This window comes from Protopterus annectens, chromosome 6.part0 (genome assembly GCF_019279795.1).
Source record: "Protopterus annectens isolate FY-2018-M chromosome 6.part0, PAN1.0, whole genome shotgun sequence".
NCBI classification, from domain to species: Eukaryota; Metazoa; Chordata; order Ceratodontiformes; family Protopteridae; genus Protopterus; species Protopterus annectens.
The window spans coordinates 526852320-526873239 of NC_056737.1; the positions used below are offsets into that span (position 1 = coordinate 526852320).

At 38.3% G+C, this 20920-nt stretch overlaps 1 protein-coding gene across 1 annotated transcript in view; it reads left to right on the forward strand.

Annotated features, from left to right (window-relative positions):
* LOC122804411 (putative N-acetylated-alpha-linked acidic dipeptidase) overlaps positions 1-20920 on the forward strand; it is a 2922358-nt gene that overhangs the window by 1815291 nt on the left and 1086147 nt on the right. Inside the window, exon 13 of the mRNA XM_044074242.1 lies at positions 5571-5661. Within this exon, the coding sequence (XP_043930177.1) occupies positions 5571-5661 (91 nt within the window). The remainder of the gene's footprint in view (positions 1-5570; positions 5662-20920) is intronic.

The following is a 20920-nucleotide window of genomic DNA, read 5'->3' on the forward strand; positions in this document are numbered from 1 at the left end:
AGAATTAAAAAAAAAAAAAGAATTTGCCAAAACAAACTGAGGTATATAAATATCAAATGGCTATATGTGAAACTTCAGCTCTTAAGAAACCATGGAGCAACAACTCAGGCAATTAATGGTTCAGAGGAAAGTTCTACTGAAAGTCTCAAAACATTGGTACTTACTTTATTTCTTAATATTAACAATAATGCCTTAGCAACCAAAGAGCCACAAATATAAACAAAGGAAAGTTGTAGCAAAATGGGGAAACCAAGTAACTCAATGCAGAAGGTAGAAGAGTGTGATAAAACTGAAAGGTAGCAGACTGATGCTCAAGTGAGCCACAAAGAAAAATTCAAACAGTATGGGAAAGTATAGACAAAATGGTGTCTGTTCAAAAAGAACCTTCTATTTAGAACTTGAAGTTTGTTGTGAATGAACTGAAAGGAAAACCAAGCAAGATCCTTGTAGATTATTTGACTCCTTTTGTAATGCAATGAGGACTCAAGAGCTAGGTGTTCATTTTTCAAATCCTTAGGCAACAAAAGGAGATGAACTAAAGTTTAAGTGAGTTGCTAATGTGCCAGCTTACAGCTTGTAAAGTAACTGAAAGTGGTTTACCAAAGACTGTCTGATGGTAAAGAAAAAAAAATTGTTTGCAAAATACAACATGAGAAAAATTGTACTGCTGATGAAAGCACTGAGCCTTGAAAGTTGTGTGCATGAACTTGTGAACAAGTGTCAACACCTGCACAAGAAAATGAATCACTAACTAAAATATAAGCAAAAGCAAGTGAATAGTTTAGGCAAATGCAACTTGCCGCAATGCAAATGGTGCATGAAATGATTTGTTTACAGAAAGATATATGCCTGACCAAGTACTACCACAGTTAAAAGTGTCAGAGTTATGTCCAGAATTTACACATCCAGTTAAACAGTGTGTTCTTTTGCAAAGTAGAGGTGCAGAGTAAATTCAAACTTTAGTGATTGCTCTGCTCTACAGTTGAGAAAGTGCTGTTGAGCTGATTGTATATATGCAATATTGCATGGGGTGTGTCAACTGCTATGGTGAATAAATATCTCATGTAAAAGGAAAGTGACTTTAGGACCATGGGAACATCAGGAAAAGGGAAAAAGCCTTCAAATGAAAGAGAGTTACACACGATGTACTTAACAATATTGTTGAGAGGGGCACTCATACTAAAAGAAAATGTGAAAGTGAGGAATGTAAACTAAAATGTGACACTAATGAAGTTAATTGCTGTCTCTAAATTTACAAATATAACATTTCCAAAATATAGATGGCAGATGTACCCATGGCAACATGCCATATAATGGTGTGAATAACAGCTTGAATAATATGAATGAAATCAGTTGCAAAACAGTGAACCAATGCTTCAGGACTGAAAAAACCCAATGCCAGAATAAATATTTATACATCTGCTTTGGGAAGTGTTGTGTCCCTTCTAAAGAGTTAGCAAATGGCAAGATTCAGAACTGTGGGTGTCAACAATGAAGGAAAAATGCAGCTTACATTGAAGTCAGGCAGTGGATAGCTTCTGACCTATGTTAAAAATAGTGGCTGGGGCCATGATGCTATGATTGGAATGTAAAATGATGGCATGAAAAACATGCTGCCTCACAAGACACTCATAACATGAAAAGAGAAATTCCTCTTAAGCAGTTTCATGAATTTAAGATGGAGACATATGAGCTGTTGTAAGACTTGAAAGTTAACAAAGATATTCTTCACATGAAGGAAAAATGCCAAGCTATAGTCAAAAAGCTGACCCTTCCAAATAATGAGGGCATGCTGTTTTGGGTTGAACAGTATCACTGTGAGCAAGCAATATATCAAAGATAGCTCATAAGACTCTTAGCCAGCCAACATGAGAGCCAGCAAGCCCACACCATTCAAATCCTTAGAACTGAGCTGTTTGGATGATGTACTGAGTCCAAAATGTGTTACATGTGACACACCTTTGAGGGATTCTTGAAAACATTTGACTCACAAATGTCCAAAGTGGAGGTGGAGGTGGAAGTGGAAAAATCTGAGTGAAGGAAGCCATGGTCCTTTCCCTTAAAGGAGGCTGTGAGTAACCAAGGATATGAGAGAAGAGGAGTGCTTAGAAGGTTAAGTTTTAGCAGGTGTGTGAGTCCGGATGAGAAGGTTTGCATATCAGTAGCATAGCGCTTCATAAACAAAGACTGTTTTCCATGAAAATCAACCTGAAAAATATTCACAAGGGCAATTCTTTTGGTGGCAAGTCCAAGAAGTGAAAGCCACATACATACAGAAGGAATCATACTCACATCCTGTTTAAGTACACATATCATAAGAGCAATAAATGTGGTGGCAATTCACAAGAACACATCTATATAAATAGCAATGCTCTCTTTACCCCATCATATTTCTTACATTAGTTGCTGGTATACTTATTGCCTTTATTTAATTTGATTTCTATAATAATTTGTAGTTGCATTTTGTTTCTATTTTAATATGAATTTATATATTAGAAGTGTTTTACTTTTGTGTATTACATTTTCATATTTACTTCTTAGGAAAAAAAAAGAACAAGGCTTTGTAGAGTCTTTTTGATGCATTTATGTATGTGTGTTATTTGATTCATTAGTTAAACTGCCTGTTTCCTAATGTAATTAAAGTTTTTCTTTTCCCCTAGATGATATACGTGTCCTGTTCCTTCATCCTGTGTTTCATTTTTTGTTTGTAGAGTTTATGATTTTACTTTCTTCAGAAACGTATTTTTTCCTTTTTCAATGTCTATTTGTGTTACTGATCAAGTAATATGTTTTGAGTTTTTAGTACTTATGTTATTATTAAATGTATTTAATTTGTTTAATTGTCTTGTTTCTTGTTTCCTTCTATTCATTTTTATTACTATAGTTTATGCAGACTTGTCAATGTATTTGAGTTGGAGTATGTATTTCTGATGTTTGATGTTATATTTATTGATTTACTGCTTTTTTGTTTGAGTTTTTTTTTTCTGGTGCATTTTATATTTGATACTTTACAAGATGGTGGCAGGTTGCTGGATTTTGGAGTCTCTGAGGGTGTGAGTTTGGGAATGACTGTGATATCTAGGTGGCCTGAACTAGATTTTTCCCCATGCATTGGGCCGATTTAAAGCAGAGGGAGGTAGCAATGTGGTCAGTTTTCTTTGGTCATTTTATAACTATATAGAGACACTTAAACTTTTGAACCTGTTTACAAAGCCCTATAATGTAGCTTTGAGAAAAGAGGCATATAACTGAAGCTGTTGTAATTTTAGCATCAGTGCCTAAAGATGAGATAATTAAATTGTAACTCTTCTGGAAGCTGAAGCCAGGTCATAATATTTTTTTTCCATTTTATGCGTTAACCAAATTCATAAATTTTATGAGTAAATATAATATTTAATTGCAATTAAATTTAAGTGATGCCTGTTTAGGAAGTGCTTAAACAGGATATAATCAGTAAGTAATATAGGAATGCTGTGAAACTGTTCTTGGACATATTCAACAAACTGACTGTCTGTTGTCTGTCTGACTCTGTCTGGATACATGCCAATTTAAAAGAATGCTACATATTTTAAAAGAACAGTTGAAAGAAAAGATGTTTGTCTGGCATTTCTAATTCTACTTGAATAGTGATAGTGCAGATAGAGTATTGGAAATAAATATATTTCTGAATTCATAGTCTCACATTACTAACAATCAGTGTGGGTAGGATAATATTATTCAACAAACAAACTCTAGTTTTAACTTAAAAAACATCTAAAACTAGTTTATTAATGTTTTAACCAGTTCTCAAAACAGTGCCTCAGTTTTTCACAAAAGATAAACCTCTCATTATCACAATTTAGATATTCAAGGTAAAATAGCTACTTCTAACCACATAACAGTATTATTATTATTATATGGGCTATAAATGGGATTCCAAAGAATATAAAAATGCATAGCTTTCAAGTCACCAGATGAATCAACACCAACCTAGCCCTTGTGTACCTTGATACCTTAACACACAACTCCCTATCCTTGGCCACCACATAGCAACAGTAGTCAAGAACTCCTGTTTTGCCAAATAATAACTAAAGCTATCTCATTCAGGACAAAAGAAGTTATTAAATTTCTATACTCCTTTTCCAATCAATATTTAATTCCCCATTCAATATGCACTTTGTTTTATGTTATTTATTCTTTGTTGACCAGTTTAGTTCTACTAGACTGTTGGCCTCTTTCCAGGAGAGATTTGAGATGGTATTTGTACAAACAGGTAATTTAGTCAGGGCATCAGGGAACTTCCCATAGTCTTTTTTGATAGGTGCTGTGGGATCTTTTGCATCCACCTCATCTACAACCAACTCAAGCAATTCTGACATCAGTTTAATGTCACACCCAGAAGATGACACCCTCATGATTGCAGCATCCCCCCCCCCACAATGCTGTACAGTATTGCAGCAACACCTGGAGAGGGAGTAGAACTCACAATTTTCTTGTCTTCCAGCACCAAAGATGTGTACTACCTGCCATGCCACAGACAGTGCACTAACACTTTACCTATCAAAGCATATCATGTAGATAGAAAGACTTAGTATTCCCTAAATAAAATGATCACCCAACTTAATTTTCTCTGCTACAAGACATACTTTATGGTCTGTCCCCATACCTTGCCTCTTATAGAATCCTACTTGGTGATTTATGCCTATCATTCTTTGCTGTGAAAGACCAAGCCCTCCTTGATTTCCCACACCTCCAATAACATTCAAGCTAAAAATGTAATTCTGTATCAACAAATAAAACGCTATGAATAGACATATTTATTATTCAGTGCTCCTGCAACCTCTGGAATAATTTTACATTGCATTTAATATAGAATGACATCCTCCTTCTTTAAGGCAATCCTCAATGATTAGCTTGGCAGTCATCAGTTCTTCCTGAGACTGATTTGTTTTGCCCTCTGGGCAAGCAGGAGGTGCTATACAGTTGTGGGTATTAGACTGACTATGACTTGTAAATTCTGTTGATGTAAAACTTTTGTTTGGCTTAAGATTCTATGGTCTGATTGGCAACATTTTTAAAGCCAGAGCACCTTCAAACAGGTGACTTGCAGCAAATATGCATCATTTTGGAATCCAGGGGCAAATCATGTACGATAATTTAGAATATACATTCATTTTGATCTTCATTTGTAGCCAAAATTAGTTTCACAAGTATGACCGTGAGAAAATGCATTAATACATAAAACTACATTTTATTTTATTTTTATTTTATGTTTGAATATTACTCCCAAAATCCACTTTTAACTCTAGTTACTCAAGGGTTCATTTGATTCAGTATAAGTACTGCATATTTATGATTGTTGCTGCAGATTAGTAATGGTTTCATATTAAGAAAAGGGGAACCTCCATAACTACTTTACTTCATTTTCTACATCAGGTATGTTTGCATGTGTATGTGTATGTATTGTGTGTACACACAAGCCCTTGTGTAGAAATACTTTTATCCATACCCATATCAGAACTGTATGTCTGCAGCTATAAAGTACTAATTAATGATTAATGACATAAGGTTATTCTGTATTTTCTCTTCAGTGTTCGAGATCTAGCATATGGAAGTGACTATAAAGTTTTTCTACAAATATTGGGTGTGTCATCTTTAGACATAGGATTCACATATAACCAGGTATGTTCTGTAATTTTGCTTAAAATGCTTTTAATATTGTGGTATTGCTGAATTGCACTGAATTCTAAGTACAAAACTGAGCCTGCTCTCTGAAAATGGTAATGCCTTTTAGTATACCACAAGCAGCAAGGAATGTTACGTAGAAGGAGCTAAAGACCAGCAGGTGTGCAGTATATTACTATAGTTAAACAGTACAGTCATAATCATATGTATCCCATCTCTCATTTTAACTGTTCAGTGGTTGTTGCCATATAAAGAATGATAGACCTAATAAGATGGTAGGAAGTGAGTTACTGCTGCTTTATAAAGACCAACTTGTTTTTATCTTACATGAACTCTTGCCAAGTCCCACAGAATATAATCCTAACAATAAATTGTTTAGTCCATCCTGAAACAAGGATAAGAAAAATATTTATAAGTCATGTTTATCCTACGACATGTCATCCTATCAAAAATAGAACTGACCATCATCAGCAACTACAGACCAGTCTTAAATCCAGTTTTTGAGGATTCCTTGCATCTTCATCAGGATGACTGTCAGCTACTTAAACAGCTTTAAGGTCCTAAAGAACACTGATTTGTCTGAAACTCCAGCCTAAGCTTCCATGACTGTATGAACAAAAGATCATTTACAATAAAAATAGGTAAACAATTTACACCTGTTTCCAGAGCTATAGAGGTTTTAGTCCTAACTATGTAGCTTCTGGTTCAGGTTTAACTGCTAGGTGCATGTGACAAAGAATGGAACTGTATGGGAAGATATGAAGCCAGAGTGCCTATTTTGGGAGGATGAATGAAGGACTGTGCTACTACACTGCCTCCTACTTGTGACACAAACATATTCTGCTATCAGAGAGCTCAGAGCCAACATGCCCAACACTAGGAAGCATAGGTGTGAAGGAAAATACATGCAAAGTGTGAGTTAATCCTGCGTTGGTGAACAGTGTATCATGCATTCCAATTCGCATAAGGGATGAGGGATTTGGGGTTGGGACTTTCTAGAAATTCTAGCCATGTAGAAATGAAAGCTGTAATTTCTCCTGGGAAGGAATTTGAGTGATGTTGAAAGCAAAGAGGTTTTGAATCAGTAGATAAATAAAAAAATAAATAAAAAAATGACTTCTCTTCCTCACACACCACATAGTCAATCTTCAAGAATCTGTTTTTAGTACCTCTTGTTTATAGTATTTATGAATGTCTTGCCTAAAATAAAATTCAGTCAAATGCATCCCCAGTATGAACAGATATTTGTATGCAGATGTTCTCCCTGATGACTACTAGAAGTGTTTATTATTCTTCTACCCCAATGTCATAACAATATCATAAACCTTGTATAAACAGGTCTGTATTACTCTGTCAAAAGAACTTTACACTGAACACCTCTCCATTGACACAAAACCATCAAAATTCACTTCCATGAATCGTGGAACTTTTCCCATATCAATGTAACAATTGCCTTGTACCACAGCAGGACACACACTGCACTAAAACAAACCCACCCAAATGGGAGGCCTTGTCTCCACACACCCTGAAACTCTGTATACCAACTTCAAGATCACACTACAGTGGAGAAAATGGAAAAGTTGCAGAGTTGGGCAAATATTTCCTTACCCTGGGAAAAATTCCATGATTCGCAGAAGTGAATTTTGATGGTTTCATGTTGATGAAGAAGTGTTCAACATAAAGGGCTATCAAAGTAATAATATAGACCCATATAAACAATACACCACAAACAATATTCTTTGTTATTCAGGGTAACTAAACTGTGGGGAAGGAAAAACAAGCAGAGCCACAAAAAAAAAAAATCTTTACTATTTGCTTTAAAATCCATTGGATATTAATAGTTTTTAATGTGATTCTGATCATTTTTCCTCCCCACAATTTGGCCAGTTATTAGGCTTTGTTACTTATTGACTTTCATGAAGCATGCTGTTACTTTGGTAGGTTAGAAACTATTCCAAAAAATTGAAAACAAGAAAACTGATAATTGAGCTGCTGTTACAATAAAACAATCCACGACATCTAAAAGTGACAGCATCTAGACCCTTTAGATGGATCACAAAAATCTTTTCATTTCTCCATAGTTTATTTTTCGTTTGTAAACCGGGGTAGAACACTAATCCCAATGAACTGTCTTCAGGTTCATCCTTTGTCAAAGTGTGCATAACAATGACAGAGATTTATACAGTGCTAATAAAATAAACCACAACTAAATTCTCACAACAGTGTACTAACAATGCTGTTGAACTGTGGAACTGAAAAAACAAACAAAAAATAAGTAGATACAGAGTGAAGTAGACATGAAGAACAATTCGACATCCTTCTCTCAGGGCATGATTCAGAGCGACAAGAAGTTCTCCTGGTACATGTTTAATTAGTGAGAGGATGGGATAGAGTGAGGGAAAAAGAAAAAAGTAGAGGAAGGAAGACAAGGGGAGAATATGGAGATGGGTGCTGCAGTAGCGTTGTCGCCTCACAGTAAGACGCTGTCCGGTTCAATTCTCAGCTAGAGCATCTTCTGCGTGAAGACACTCATGAATGGACGTGCCTTCGTTGAAGGTTGTGCGTCAGGGCTGGTAACTTGGCACGTAAAAATCAACTACCAATCATTAGCGGACCGGAGTTCCGCTGTGGCGACCCCTAACTGGGAAAAGCCAAAAGACACAAACAAAGAGACAATGTCATTTTCTAATTTGATGACAGGTGAATGAATCTGCAGATGCTGGTAACTGTAGTTTGCAGACTGATGAGGTTTCAAGTAGAAGTGGCTGCAACTGTAGGTGGGAGCAGAACTTCGTTACCTATGGCTGCTTTTGCTGAAGGTGATAAAAGTGAGAGATTTTCTTAACTCAGAATAGTAGTTTGTTGATTTTTGTTTATGTAATTTAGATATGCTGCTTGAAACTTAGAGCAGGGTCAAGCCAAAGTCAAAGATATTTGTATGAATGCACTGTTTCTCCAGTGACAAATAAACCAGTCAGTTGGAGCTTTGGGGAATATTTGAGGAGTTCCAGAAAAGCATGACTTTGGTTTTAAAGACAGTTAGTCTCAGCTTGTAGTTGTGTAGGCAGCTGCAGAGGGAAGAAGAGTCTTGTTTCACCTGTTTTTAATTTGTACTAGAGATGTTCCTGGTCTGTAAATGACCATATCATCAGTATGCAGAATGACTAGAATTTTACAGAGTTCCAGAAGAGAACTGGTGATTTAGGGAGTTCTGGAATAGAACTGGAGATTTAGGGAGTTCCAGAACAGAAGTGGAGGTTTAGGGAGTTCCAGAATAGCACTGAAGATAAAACATACTCTTCTTGAACTTCCTTGGTTATAAGGGCAGTAAGTGAGGCTTTACACCTAATCTTACCTGAAAGTGCACCAGTGCCCTGCCTGTGTGCTGGTAGTGTCCTCAAGCAGAGCTTTTAATAGAAGGGGGTAGTCAACATTGTCAAATTATTTAGCTAGGCAACAAAGATAGCCCTTGTCATAGGTTCATAGGTAGGTACTAGTTTATCAGCCCTAGGGCCTATACAAGCCCAGCCAAAAAGGTACCCTGGCTTTTGCCACCCAAGAAAATTATTTTCCTGTGCCACTGTCAAGCAGAGCCACAGAGGTGATCCCCGGGGTGAATTTCCTATTTCCCATCCAGTCATCAAGATTTTTCTTGAAGAGTGCTAATGAGGAGCTTTGTTTGATATAGATATGTAGTTTATTCCAGAATATGGGAAGTCTCTGGGACAGGAATCAAGGCCTCTGTCTCTGTTTATGAGTCTTTAGTAAGGGTATAAAGTACAGTCACTGTGTGCCTGCTAGACCGGAAGCTGGACAGAGATTGAAAGAAGATTCTGTATTGGTGTAGATGGTGAGATACTTGGTTGTAAATTAGTTTCTCTAGAATTTTGCTTAAGGAAGGAAGGATAGGATAGTCTAAAGTCCCTAACTGAATGTGTATTGGGATTTGAGAATCTGTGTCACCTTGACTATTTTCCATTGTTTGAGCATGACATTTTGGGTGATGCATAAGTTATAGATGTGTGTAAATGGTAGTCAGATAAAATCTTTGCACAGGTGAATGAATTAGCAGCATAGGCCTTTGGTTCCTCAAATGAGACTTTTTTTGTTCCCTTAATATTTCTTTTCTTAAATTGGTGTTGAAGTAGAAAGGTGGCTAAAAATATAGAGTTTGTTTAGTATGGATGTATGGTGGGGCAGCTGGATTTGGCAGTTTGTAGAGCGGTAATATTTTTTAATGAAGACATTGGCAGTAAAATATCCAGATGTTGTTCTGATGGATTCTTTTAGATAGGGGGTCTTTGGAATATGAGCAGCCTGTAATATTAAACATTTTCAGAATTTGTTCTATTTATACTTTTGGGTGGCTGTAAGGGAGTTTACTTTGTGTCTCCTAGGGGCCATTTTTGCTGTTTCTTACAGTTATGAAATTTTGTTGGGTGCCTTTTGAGTGAAATAGTTTCTAACATTTCCAGGCTTTGTCCCTCAGTTTGTAAAGGACTTCTAGATTTTTGGTGTTGCAGGATGGTGTGAGCAGCCTGGTGACAATAGTTTAATAGGAATTATACTAGGTCAGTGTGACCACGATGGCCCTTACAAGCTTAGCCAAGCTTCCCAGATGTATCCAGCAATTCTTTTTTTATGGTGTCCTAAAGGTTATTGTTAGGGGCATATTTTAATGGTTATATGTAAGTCAGAGCATGGTTTGTCAAGTATTTATAGGCTGCCTCTGCTCATTAGAGACATAGATACCAGAACAGGGGTTGAATTTCCAATTTCCCATCTGCTGGTTCAGTTTAAACTTGAATATGGTCAGGAAAGAATGTAAAAATATTAAAAATGATCTTTAGTATAAATAATTTGTCTAAATTCTGAAATATGCCACTTCAGCTCCTGGGGTTTAAACAATGCATGTAATTGGAGTTGTTTACTTTAATTGGATTATTAGTTTGTTAATGTAATTAATATTTAAGGAGTGTCTTTTTTGGTGTGTGTTTGTGTGTGTATACTCCTCCGTAGGCTTTTCCCAAGGACCAAGAGGTTTTTACAAATATATTTTGTGCGTCAGTCACTGTTTGTTGTTTTTACATTTCTTGGTTCTTGCCTTTGTGTTATAATGATTAGAGAAGAGCTCTGCTTCATCAGGATGAGAAACCAATACCAGAGAATGTTTTTTTTCTGAGACATGTGGCTGTCCCTCCAACAAATCCTATTTATGTCACAGGCAATGTTTAAGTCTCTGGATCAGACAGTTCTAATGCTGTTTGTTTTGCGAATATTCAAAAGTTCCATCAAAGTGGAATCCAAGGATGCCTTGTATGACAGGCATAGATTGTCCTTCAACACTGTGTAGGAGACAGAGTATATGGATATGGCTTTGAGTCAGTCCTTATGAGGCATATTGTTTACACCCTGCATTCTTTTTGTGAGGAACCTCTGTGGATGTCCCATTTGTTGCATGTGCCTGGTCAGGATATACCAAAGGGGGCGTTGCACTCAATGATGGGTCTTATGATGGCTGTATACAACAGAATGATGGCTTTCTTGCACCTGGATGCCATAACCTTGTTTATAAGTTGAGGAACATAACATGATTTCCTTACTGCCTTAGAAACATGTTGGTTGAAAGCCAGGTTACTGTCTATATTCATCCCCAAGTCCCTGACTACTGTGTCTACTCATAGGGGTCTGTTGCCAGTTAGGTACTTTCCTGGGGCAGCCAGCTTTCCAAATGGTACTAGCATACATTTCTTGGTATTTAGTTTTAAACCATGGTACCATGGTTCTGACACCAGCTATTTATCTGTGTTAGTCCTTCCTGGAGGATGTCAGTATCTTGGGGAGATTCTAGGACTGCTCATGGTTTGCAATCATCTGCAAACTTGGTCAGCCAGAGAGTCTTAATGTTGGCAGTGATGTCTGAGAAGTAGATTCCAAAAAGGAGTGCACCCATCACAGAACCCTGAGGGACTCTGCTAGTGATGGATCTTTTAGTGCTGGTGAACACCTCTAATTTAACTTCTTGGGTCCTATCTGATAGCCAGTTGGCTATACAGCAATGGGGTTTATGCTTAATTGTTTGAGTTTTTTTTACAATACCTAAGTGGGATACTGTGTAAAGTGCCTTGTACAGATCAAGGTAGGCAGTGTGTGCACAGTTTTGCCCCATCCATTGCCTTGACAACCTTCTCAGAATAGTCTACTAGGTTGATTAGGCATGATCTTCCCTTGATGAAACCAAACTGAGTTGGATCCAGTGTCTGAAGGTTTCCCATGTCATTATTTGTTATTATTTTGATCATAATTCTTCCGTTGGCTTTGCATAGGAGACTAGTCAGACTTATGGGTCTGTAATTTCTGGGAACTATAGATGGGCTGCCCTTGTGCAGAGGAATGACTGTTGCAGTTCTTCATTTGTGCAGCATGAGGGCTGACTGGAGGCTATAGTTGAAAATTGACTTCAGTAGTCTTGATAGGTCATGTTTCATTATTATTTATTTATTTACTGACATTTCATTACCAGGAAAGTCAGGCCATTTTCAGCAAAGGCCCATGGAGAAAAGCTCCAGAGAATTACAAAAGCAAAAAATACTTTTGCAATCTTCAAAAATAATACAAAACCATCTGTAGTCAAGATAATTATACTAAGTTAGAAATAAATGTGAAAACATTGAGAGAGTAGATACAACTTGTATGATAATAAATTAATATTTAGAGAAAATGTTGCCAGTTTGTAGGCAAATTAAAGGTAACTTTGTACTAGACAAACAGGAATTGTGATACAGAGAGAGAGAGAGAGAGAGAGAAATAGGGTTATGGCATATTTAGGAAGAGAGCCAGGGGAGAGAAACTGAATTAAGGAAGTGAGTGAAGAAGGAAGACAAAGGAGATATAAGGTATACAGAGGTATTTGTTCATATTTACAGATATAGTTTAGCCTGGAGTTGAGCAAGAACAAACTGATTTGGCTAGGAAGTCTTTCAGAATGGTTTTATAGGACATGAGGGCAGGTATTGACCTGATGGGTACAGGTAAAGAGTTCCAGGCCTTAGCAACATGGTATGTGTACAAGCCATGACCAGCAGATTTTATAGGTTTCTGAACAGAAAGGAGTTTTTAGCCATTGGATTGTAATGACCAATTAGGAACTTAGTTGTCTAGAATGGTATTTAGTGCTTGACCAATGAGATGGATGTTGGATAATTTTATAATTATTAATTATAGTAAGAAGCTGTGTATATGTTAGTTGATGGGATAGATCAAACTAGTTTGGGATTTTTAGTGCTAAGCAGTGGTGGGTTCTGAAGGGGTACTTTCTGCAAATTTTACCACTTTATTGTAGAATTGTTCAAGTTTTGATTTTTGTGATGCCTGGAGGTTAGTATCGATGGGAATGCCATAAAGTAGTGAGGGGGTGAGGTAAGTAGTGGCAAGTGTACTTTTAGTTGCTTTGGTGTATTTGCAGTAGGTTCTCTTTGCCACCGTTATGCCCAGTGCTATGTGATGTCAACGCTGGAGACCTCAGATTATCTGACTACACTTACCATCTCATGACCTCCTTGACAGCAGCATTATGGACTGGTATCATATTGACACAACACTATTCAGCAAAGTGTGGAAATGTGTTGGCCTCATCTGGAGGCCTAAGGCAGTCATGGAGTCCCTATCCTAGTAGATACAAAATATGAGTGACTTTATGTATATTAACTTCTGGGACCTTTCAACAACCTACTGGAGACACAGCTGGGGTATCTCAGGCATCTACATGGACAGTAAGTACTCTGTCAATTTCTTTATGCTGTGTCCAGTATGTGTGTGGGGGGTGCAGCATATATGGTTTCCATGTACTCTAGAGGAGAGAGCCAACCCTATGAGGGAGTTCTATGATATAACCTATTCCCTGATGCACGGAGGGCCATAGAGTGCACTCACATTGAATAAAGGCCTCACCTGGTGAACTGAGAAGGAGGTACATGAACCACAAATGGCATCCCTCCATCAAATGTCAGGTAGTCTATATTGCACAGGATATTATCTGCTATGTATGTGCAGGCATCCCAGGCAGTTTTCCTGACTTGTACTTATGCAACACATGAGACCTTTACCAACATTTTTTGAGGAGTGACTTCCCACAGAGGCATGTTGTTGATGATGCAGGATATGCCTTGGAGCCCTGTCTTATGACACCCATCAGATATTCACACAATCAAACAGACCAGGAATACAACTTTGCACTATTGCAAACCAGACACATTAAACAGTGCATTATTCTGTGCAGTTGAAGGTATTCTTTTACTGTCTGGATTCATCCAGTGGTGCTCTGCAGTTTGACCTTGCCACACGTGCTAAAATACTGACTGTGTGTGAAATGTTAGACAATATTATACTTAGGAAGTACTTAGAGCAGACTGAGTTCTTGCAATGCCAGCAGTTGCCAGCACAACAGGCAGTGGAAACTAAGACAGATGGGAAGTCAGAGGAGAAGCTAGCAACAGGGGTTGATAATTCCTGACAGAAACAGGAACAGTATGCCATAGCATTATCAAAGTGGCAGCAGATTGTAGTGGCATTGCTAGGGAGGGGTGTGAGGGGCAACAGCCCCAGACACAAAGTGTTGGGGGGGCATGATCTGCTGATCCTTATTACTCTTTAATGTAATACCAGCTTTTGAAAGCCAGTATTGAATTTGTGGTCAATCTGAGTGCTGTAGTGCTCCATGTGTACTCTAAACTATAGCAACTGCTTGCTACATTGTAGAAATCATTTTCTATAGTTTAAAAGTAATATATATATTTTTTCTTAAAACTGAGTGCTGTACCACTCTGTACAGGCAGGGTATAAACTGTAGCATCTGTTTACTGCATTTGTAGCCTGCACTTTGTTAAAGTTTAAAACCAAATATATATATATATCTTTTTAACTAAAACATGAGCACTGCAGTACTCCATGCACATACGGTATACACTGTAGCAACTGTTTTCTACATTTGTAGCAAACAGTTTGCTACAGTTTCAAAGAAGAAATGTTTTTCATAGTTTATAAAATTTGTTAAAGGAAGGTTGATGCCAGGGCACAGAAATGGAACCTGAATGGCTGGGGCTGGAGGGAGGTGGAGTGTATTATGCATCTGGCTACATAGTTGGTATGCTAGAGAAGGAATGCCCACTTTTCTTTTCTTTTTTGATGGCAAGGGGGTGGTGTGTAGAACAGCTTTTTACAGAGAAGTGCTTTTTTCTTTGCACTTCACTTGGAGAGCTGAGGTGGTGGGGTGCTGGTTCATAGCACTGGCCCAGGGTGCTATCCGAACCAGCTACACTTCTGGCAGATTACACATTGTTTTACAACATAACTGTACAAGAGTTAAGCAATTACACTAAAGTAATAATGATGCATGCAAAAACAACACTAGGCTGTGCTTAGCTGTGTTCAAGCTGCCCATGCTGTGCATGAGACACAGAAAACCTAAGTAAAAATATACAAAGTGTAGGACAGTTATCATATGCACAGATGGAGAAGGGAGTACAGGACGGCATGTCTTTCATAGGGAAATGTGTGAGTGTGAGTGATAAGATATATAAAAGAAAAAGTGCTTTTAAGGGAAGTGTCAGAACTGGTACTGGGGGAGGGGTTAAAGTCAAGAAGGGCTGGGATCCATGTATGCTTTGTGCTGAGGGCTGTGTTAGTATGTGTGCGTCTGCAGGAACACAGCCTCAGCAGTTAGTACATCACTGTGGGTAGGCCTGCTGAATAAGCCTAGAGTATGCATGACATAGAGTTTGATATCCAGTGCATGTCCTAGCCCACAAGAGCTATTTTTGCCAGGAGTTGCACTGACAGTGCCATAACCTTGGCTAGATGCTGGTATGCTACATACCTCTCAACTGTACACATTTTCGCAGAATGTTCACATTTTTACTTTATATTTTTGGTCTGTTCCTCATAAAAACTGTTTTTTTTTTTTTTTACAAAACGCCAGAATGATTTAAGGATTAAAATGTATTTATTTGTTTGCTTATTTATTTATTTATTTATGTTATATTTGTTGACCGGGTTTGTCCGACTGGGCTACAAATGCCCATTTTCAGTGGAGGACCAAGGAGAAAAGCTCCAACAAAAAATAGAAATTTTACATATTAAGTACATATAGAAATATATTCATCAGTACCACCGATTACTGCATTACAGTGCCACGCATTCCATTCATCAGTACCACAGATTATTGCAATTACAGTGTCATACATTAAACTGTGGCAAGTGAAATACATATAAATACATTCAGAGGGATACATTCATAATTACACATTATATACATAATAGTGCAAAAGTTACATAGCTGAAATATTTTACTAGTTATGTTTGTACAATGATATACCAAGAGGAGAAGATAAAGTAGTAGGTTTGTTTATTGAAGGGAAAGAAGAGAGAACAGAAGTAGAAGGTTATAGGGGAGTGTTTACTGGGATAATTACATTGGCAAGTCCATTTTTCATGAAGGTATCTTTGTAGTGGTTTTGAATTGATTGGCTTGTTCAAGGGATCTTATATCTAGTGGTAGGCTATTCTAGGCCTTGGAAGTGTTAAAGCTATAGACTAGGTGACCCATTTTGGTCCTTGGTTTGTAGATTTTTAGTAGGACTTGTTCAGAACTGCGGAGTAATCTAGTGGGAAGGTAATGAGAGATTAGAGATGAGATAGTTGGACAGAAAGAGGATTTGTAGAGAATGGAATGAATAATCTGAAACTGATTATACTGAACCAGGTTAGGTAATTCTAGCCAATTTAGCTCTTTTAGTGAGAGACAGTGATGGGATTTGTAAGAATTTTGGGCAGCAAATTTGGCAATCTTATTATAAGTTGTTTCTAACTTGTTTACTAGTCCAGTGTTGAGGCTGGTGAGAATTTGGGAGCTATAAAGTAAAGTGGGTAAGAGGTAGGCATTTGAAAGGGTTAGTTTTGCTGATTTGGTAAGATATTTGTTTCTATAGAGGAGACCTAGCTTGAGGTGTGTTTTTTTGGATACAATTATTGACATGTAAGTCAAAGGTTAGTCTATCATCAATAGTAACACCTAAGAGTTTTGCACTGGTGTCCACCTGTATTTGAGTATTATTTTGTAACAGTATGGAGAAGGAAGACTTTATGTGGTTAAGGTTTTTAGGGAGAAAGAGTAGTAATTTGGTTTTCTTTGGATTAAGGATAAGTTGGTTTTCAAATAGCCAGTTTTCTACAGAGTTAAAAGAGGACTGTGTGTCTGATTTTAGTTGAGCTGGTGATTCGGCAATAGTGATAAGTGTAGAATCATCTGCATATTGTATCAGTGAGGATCCAGGACAGGAAGAGTAGAGAAGGTTGGTAAAGATGTTAAAAAGAAGGGGCCCAAGGATGGAGCCTTGTGGAACACCCGTTTTAACAGGAAGAAGAGGGGAGAAAGCTGAGTGCCATTTGACTGATTGGAGTCTATCAGAGAGATAGCTGTTAAACCAAGATATGGTGGCTGGAGAGAAGTGTAAGTTTGCTAGTTTAAGAAGAAGAAGTTTATGAGAGACTGTATCAAAGGCTTTAGAGAGGTCAATGAAGAGACAGGAAATAAGTTTGTTACTGTCTCTAGCTAGAGATACAGAGTTTAGGAAAGGCAGGAGAGCTGTTGTAGTACTATGCATGGGATGAAAGCCATGTTGGATAGGTGTAAGTAGATTTTCTTGCAGAAGGTAGTGTAAGACTTGATTGTGTATACATTTTTCCAGAATTTTGGAGTGGAAATCACTAGATAATGACATGCATTTGAGTTTCAGACTTCATATCCTTCAGGAAATGCATTCTAACACAAATCCTGTTATTCTAGCAACTTTCTAAGTTTATAAGAGCAATATTTAAAATGTGTCCCTAGTTTTGGGCCTTTGTCCCCCCATTATGAGAGGCTTTGTCCAGATTTCTTGCTCTAAGAGGTTAAGAGGTATGGTATACTATTATGAGCTTGACTGATGTCTGCTAGGAGATGTGCCAGGATGACAATAGCCATAACCACAAGGATGAAATCTCCTAGAGATGACACCTCTACAATAGATGTTGCTGTGGAAGTGCTTGCGGGTTTTCACATGTCCATGACCGTGATAGCTCACATCTGCAGATGGGGCAGATGACCAAATGTGAGGATGGCCCTTGCCCCTGACAGATGAACCTGAGAAAGCATGGTGTGGGCCAGTGTGTGATTCAGCCTATCCATGGATTCACACATTCAAGTCATTCAGTCCATAGGACAGCATACAGACCCTGGATCATCCTCGCTATCTCTGCCATGGCTGTGGTGGTACTAGCCTGTCTCGCCATGATGGTCCTACACATATATGTTGGGTTGCAGCCACTGACAATACAACCTCGGGGAGAGGGTGGTAGCCATGTTACCTATAAGCACCATTATCAATCGCTCTGTGTTGATCTCCATACCCATGAGTGGTAGCTGTAGACTCGGACATCTGCCAGAAGGAGAGCACTTCCCCATAAATGGTGTCCTGAAAAACCTGTTCTCTGTAAGATGTTTGTGTAGCCCAGGAATCCACAGGAAAACAGACAGTGTCCATTGCCTTTGCAGGGGATTTGTTGGGTCACACTCTCTGTATCCAAGACACACACTGCACCACCTGACTGTGTCAGCTCATCTATGACATCATTATCAGAGGCTAAAGATCCTTCAACATCAGACAGCGGTAGTTTCACAGTGCTGTTACCGGATAATGATTCACCTGTGAATACACCAATGCAAACAATATCCAGTGCAAGTATGACCTGGCACCACAACTACTCATGCAATTGATATCTTTACAACCATTAACATGATAGAAACTGATATCCCAAGCTATACCTTATGTAGGTGGTCATGCCTGTTGGATCCCTGATGTACCCTGTATACTGTGACTTAGGAAAATGTACTGAAGTCTGTAGTGACTAAGAGATAGAGGGAACTTGCAGCTATTGATACAATGAAATAGGACTGCATACCTGTGGCATTCACAGTGGAAACTCTCAGGGCTGTTCAGCTTCACCAAAACATCCAGCACCATAATGTTGGTCTCTGTGGAGGTTATACTGCCTTTAACAGAGGCCAAAAACTCCTCCATCTCCATAATAGGTGGCTTAGTCAATGGTCTGCCTCCTGTTGGTTCTGTTCCCATGCCACATCTTCTTCTCTGTGGGTGACTACATGGATCAAATCTGTGGCCCAGTGGTGGACCGGTTCATAACCACAGTCCTGACCACATAATGCACTCACATTGCTGGCACTGTAGGGTCGGTCAGATGCATGCACATCAAAGATGTGACAGCCATGGAGATGGAGGACCACATCATTTTTACCATCTGAGAAATTGCTTCTACTGTGGATGTGGATTACACAGCAGATGCAACATTATTTTCTTTGTGCTCTGTTTTTCAGGCATTGCTCTGTTTGTCCAGAAAACATTAGAATTAACAGCCTTGTTCCTGCATTGGCCTTACAAATTCTTGCCATATAGTATGCTATATTTGTGCCTGAGAGTTAGATGTCTGTATCCACAATATTTAAGTAAATGTTAGGCAAGTAGGTATACTGAGCACATATTGCCCACAAACGAATTACACATGACCATTACAAGTGTCACGGTTACAAGAACTTTGGCTATTGACATACGTGCAAGGCGCACAGCACTAAAAGCCTTCTGAATAGTCAATATGATCTCATCTAGCTTAAAAGTCCCGCTGGCTACTACATCCAGTGCACTCAGAATCTCCGACTTTGGCTATTGACATACGTGCAAGGCGCACAGCACTAAAAGCCTTCTGAATAGTCAATATGATCTCATCTAGCTTAAAAGTCCCACTGGCTACTATATCCAGTGCACTTAGAATCTCTGACTTTGGCTATTGACATACGTACAAGGCACACAGCACTAAAAGTCTTCTGAATAGTCAATATGATCTCATCAAGCTTAAAAGTCCCGCTGGCTACTACATCCAGTGCACTTAGAATCTCTGACTTTGGCTATTGACATACGTGCAAGGCACACAGCACTAAAAGCCTTCCGAATAGTCAATATGATCTCATCTAGCTTAAAAGTCCCGCTGGCTACTACATCCAGTGCACTTAGAATCTCCTCCTGAAGACACTTTGGCCAACGCATTTAATAATACTGACAGACTCACATCCTGTATTTGGCAGTAGGGTAAAGAGCAGTCAAAAACAGCTGTTGTACAATGGCAGGGATTTGGAAAAGTAGAACTTATCTTACCTTATTTTATATAAGCATATATCTTAGAAAAAAAACTCTCGTCAAAAATCACCTTTAGCAAGAATCAAATGCTTGCATCACAGTTTTCTTCCTTTGTGCAATGAGGTGCTTTTCTTCTTGCCACACATATATTGTGTTGATTCATCCTTCTGGGCATGTGGATTATGCTAATTCGAGGTCAGTTCATTATTGTTTATAAATTGTACAATTTGTGTGATGAACACAATGTCATGCACGTACCTGAACCCTTGTGGGCAGTTCCATGCACATACAGTTAGCCTAAGACTTTAGAGGAAGCAGTCATGCCATAGTTAATCATCTGTGGATGCAGTCACTGTAGAGCATGTATTCTCAGCAGCATAAAGAGGGATGCTGGACTGCCAAGTTTCACTCCTTAAAGTGCCATTGGAGCCATAATATTACCCATATATATTTCTTTTGTGTTTGACATTCACTGTGGAAATGAGGTACCTGTAGATGCCCATCATTGCGTTGAAAATTGGGCATGCAAAAGTGTTCTTTTTTTGGCAAGAATTGTCTGACATTTTTCTCAGAGATTCCTCAAGGTAAGACAGCATGGTTGGAGAAGGAGAGGGTAGTGCTCCTTTTACAGCACAAAGGTGGTATGAGGAAGACTCCATGGTGTGCTCAACTATAGAGTCAAAGTGTATTATGCACATACAGGTATATTTGGAAATGCCTGTATTTAATGTTAGTTATGTGCATTACAGAAGAACATATGGGGATGGCACCCTGTGCTGTAATACATGATGCATACAAAGGTTTATTTGGGGTAGTTTTCTTACAGTGATAGAAATGCTCATTATGCCTACATATATAGGTACATTTGGGGAATATTAGAGAATGTTCACACGCTTAGCCATAGTGTCAACATCATGCACTGTTCTTTCATCATAGAACCACTGTATATGTAGCAATGGGTATAGGAAAATGCATACACACACACACAAATGCACTTCATATATCTGTGTACG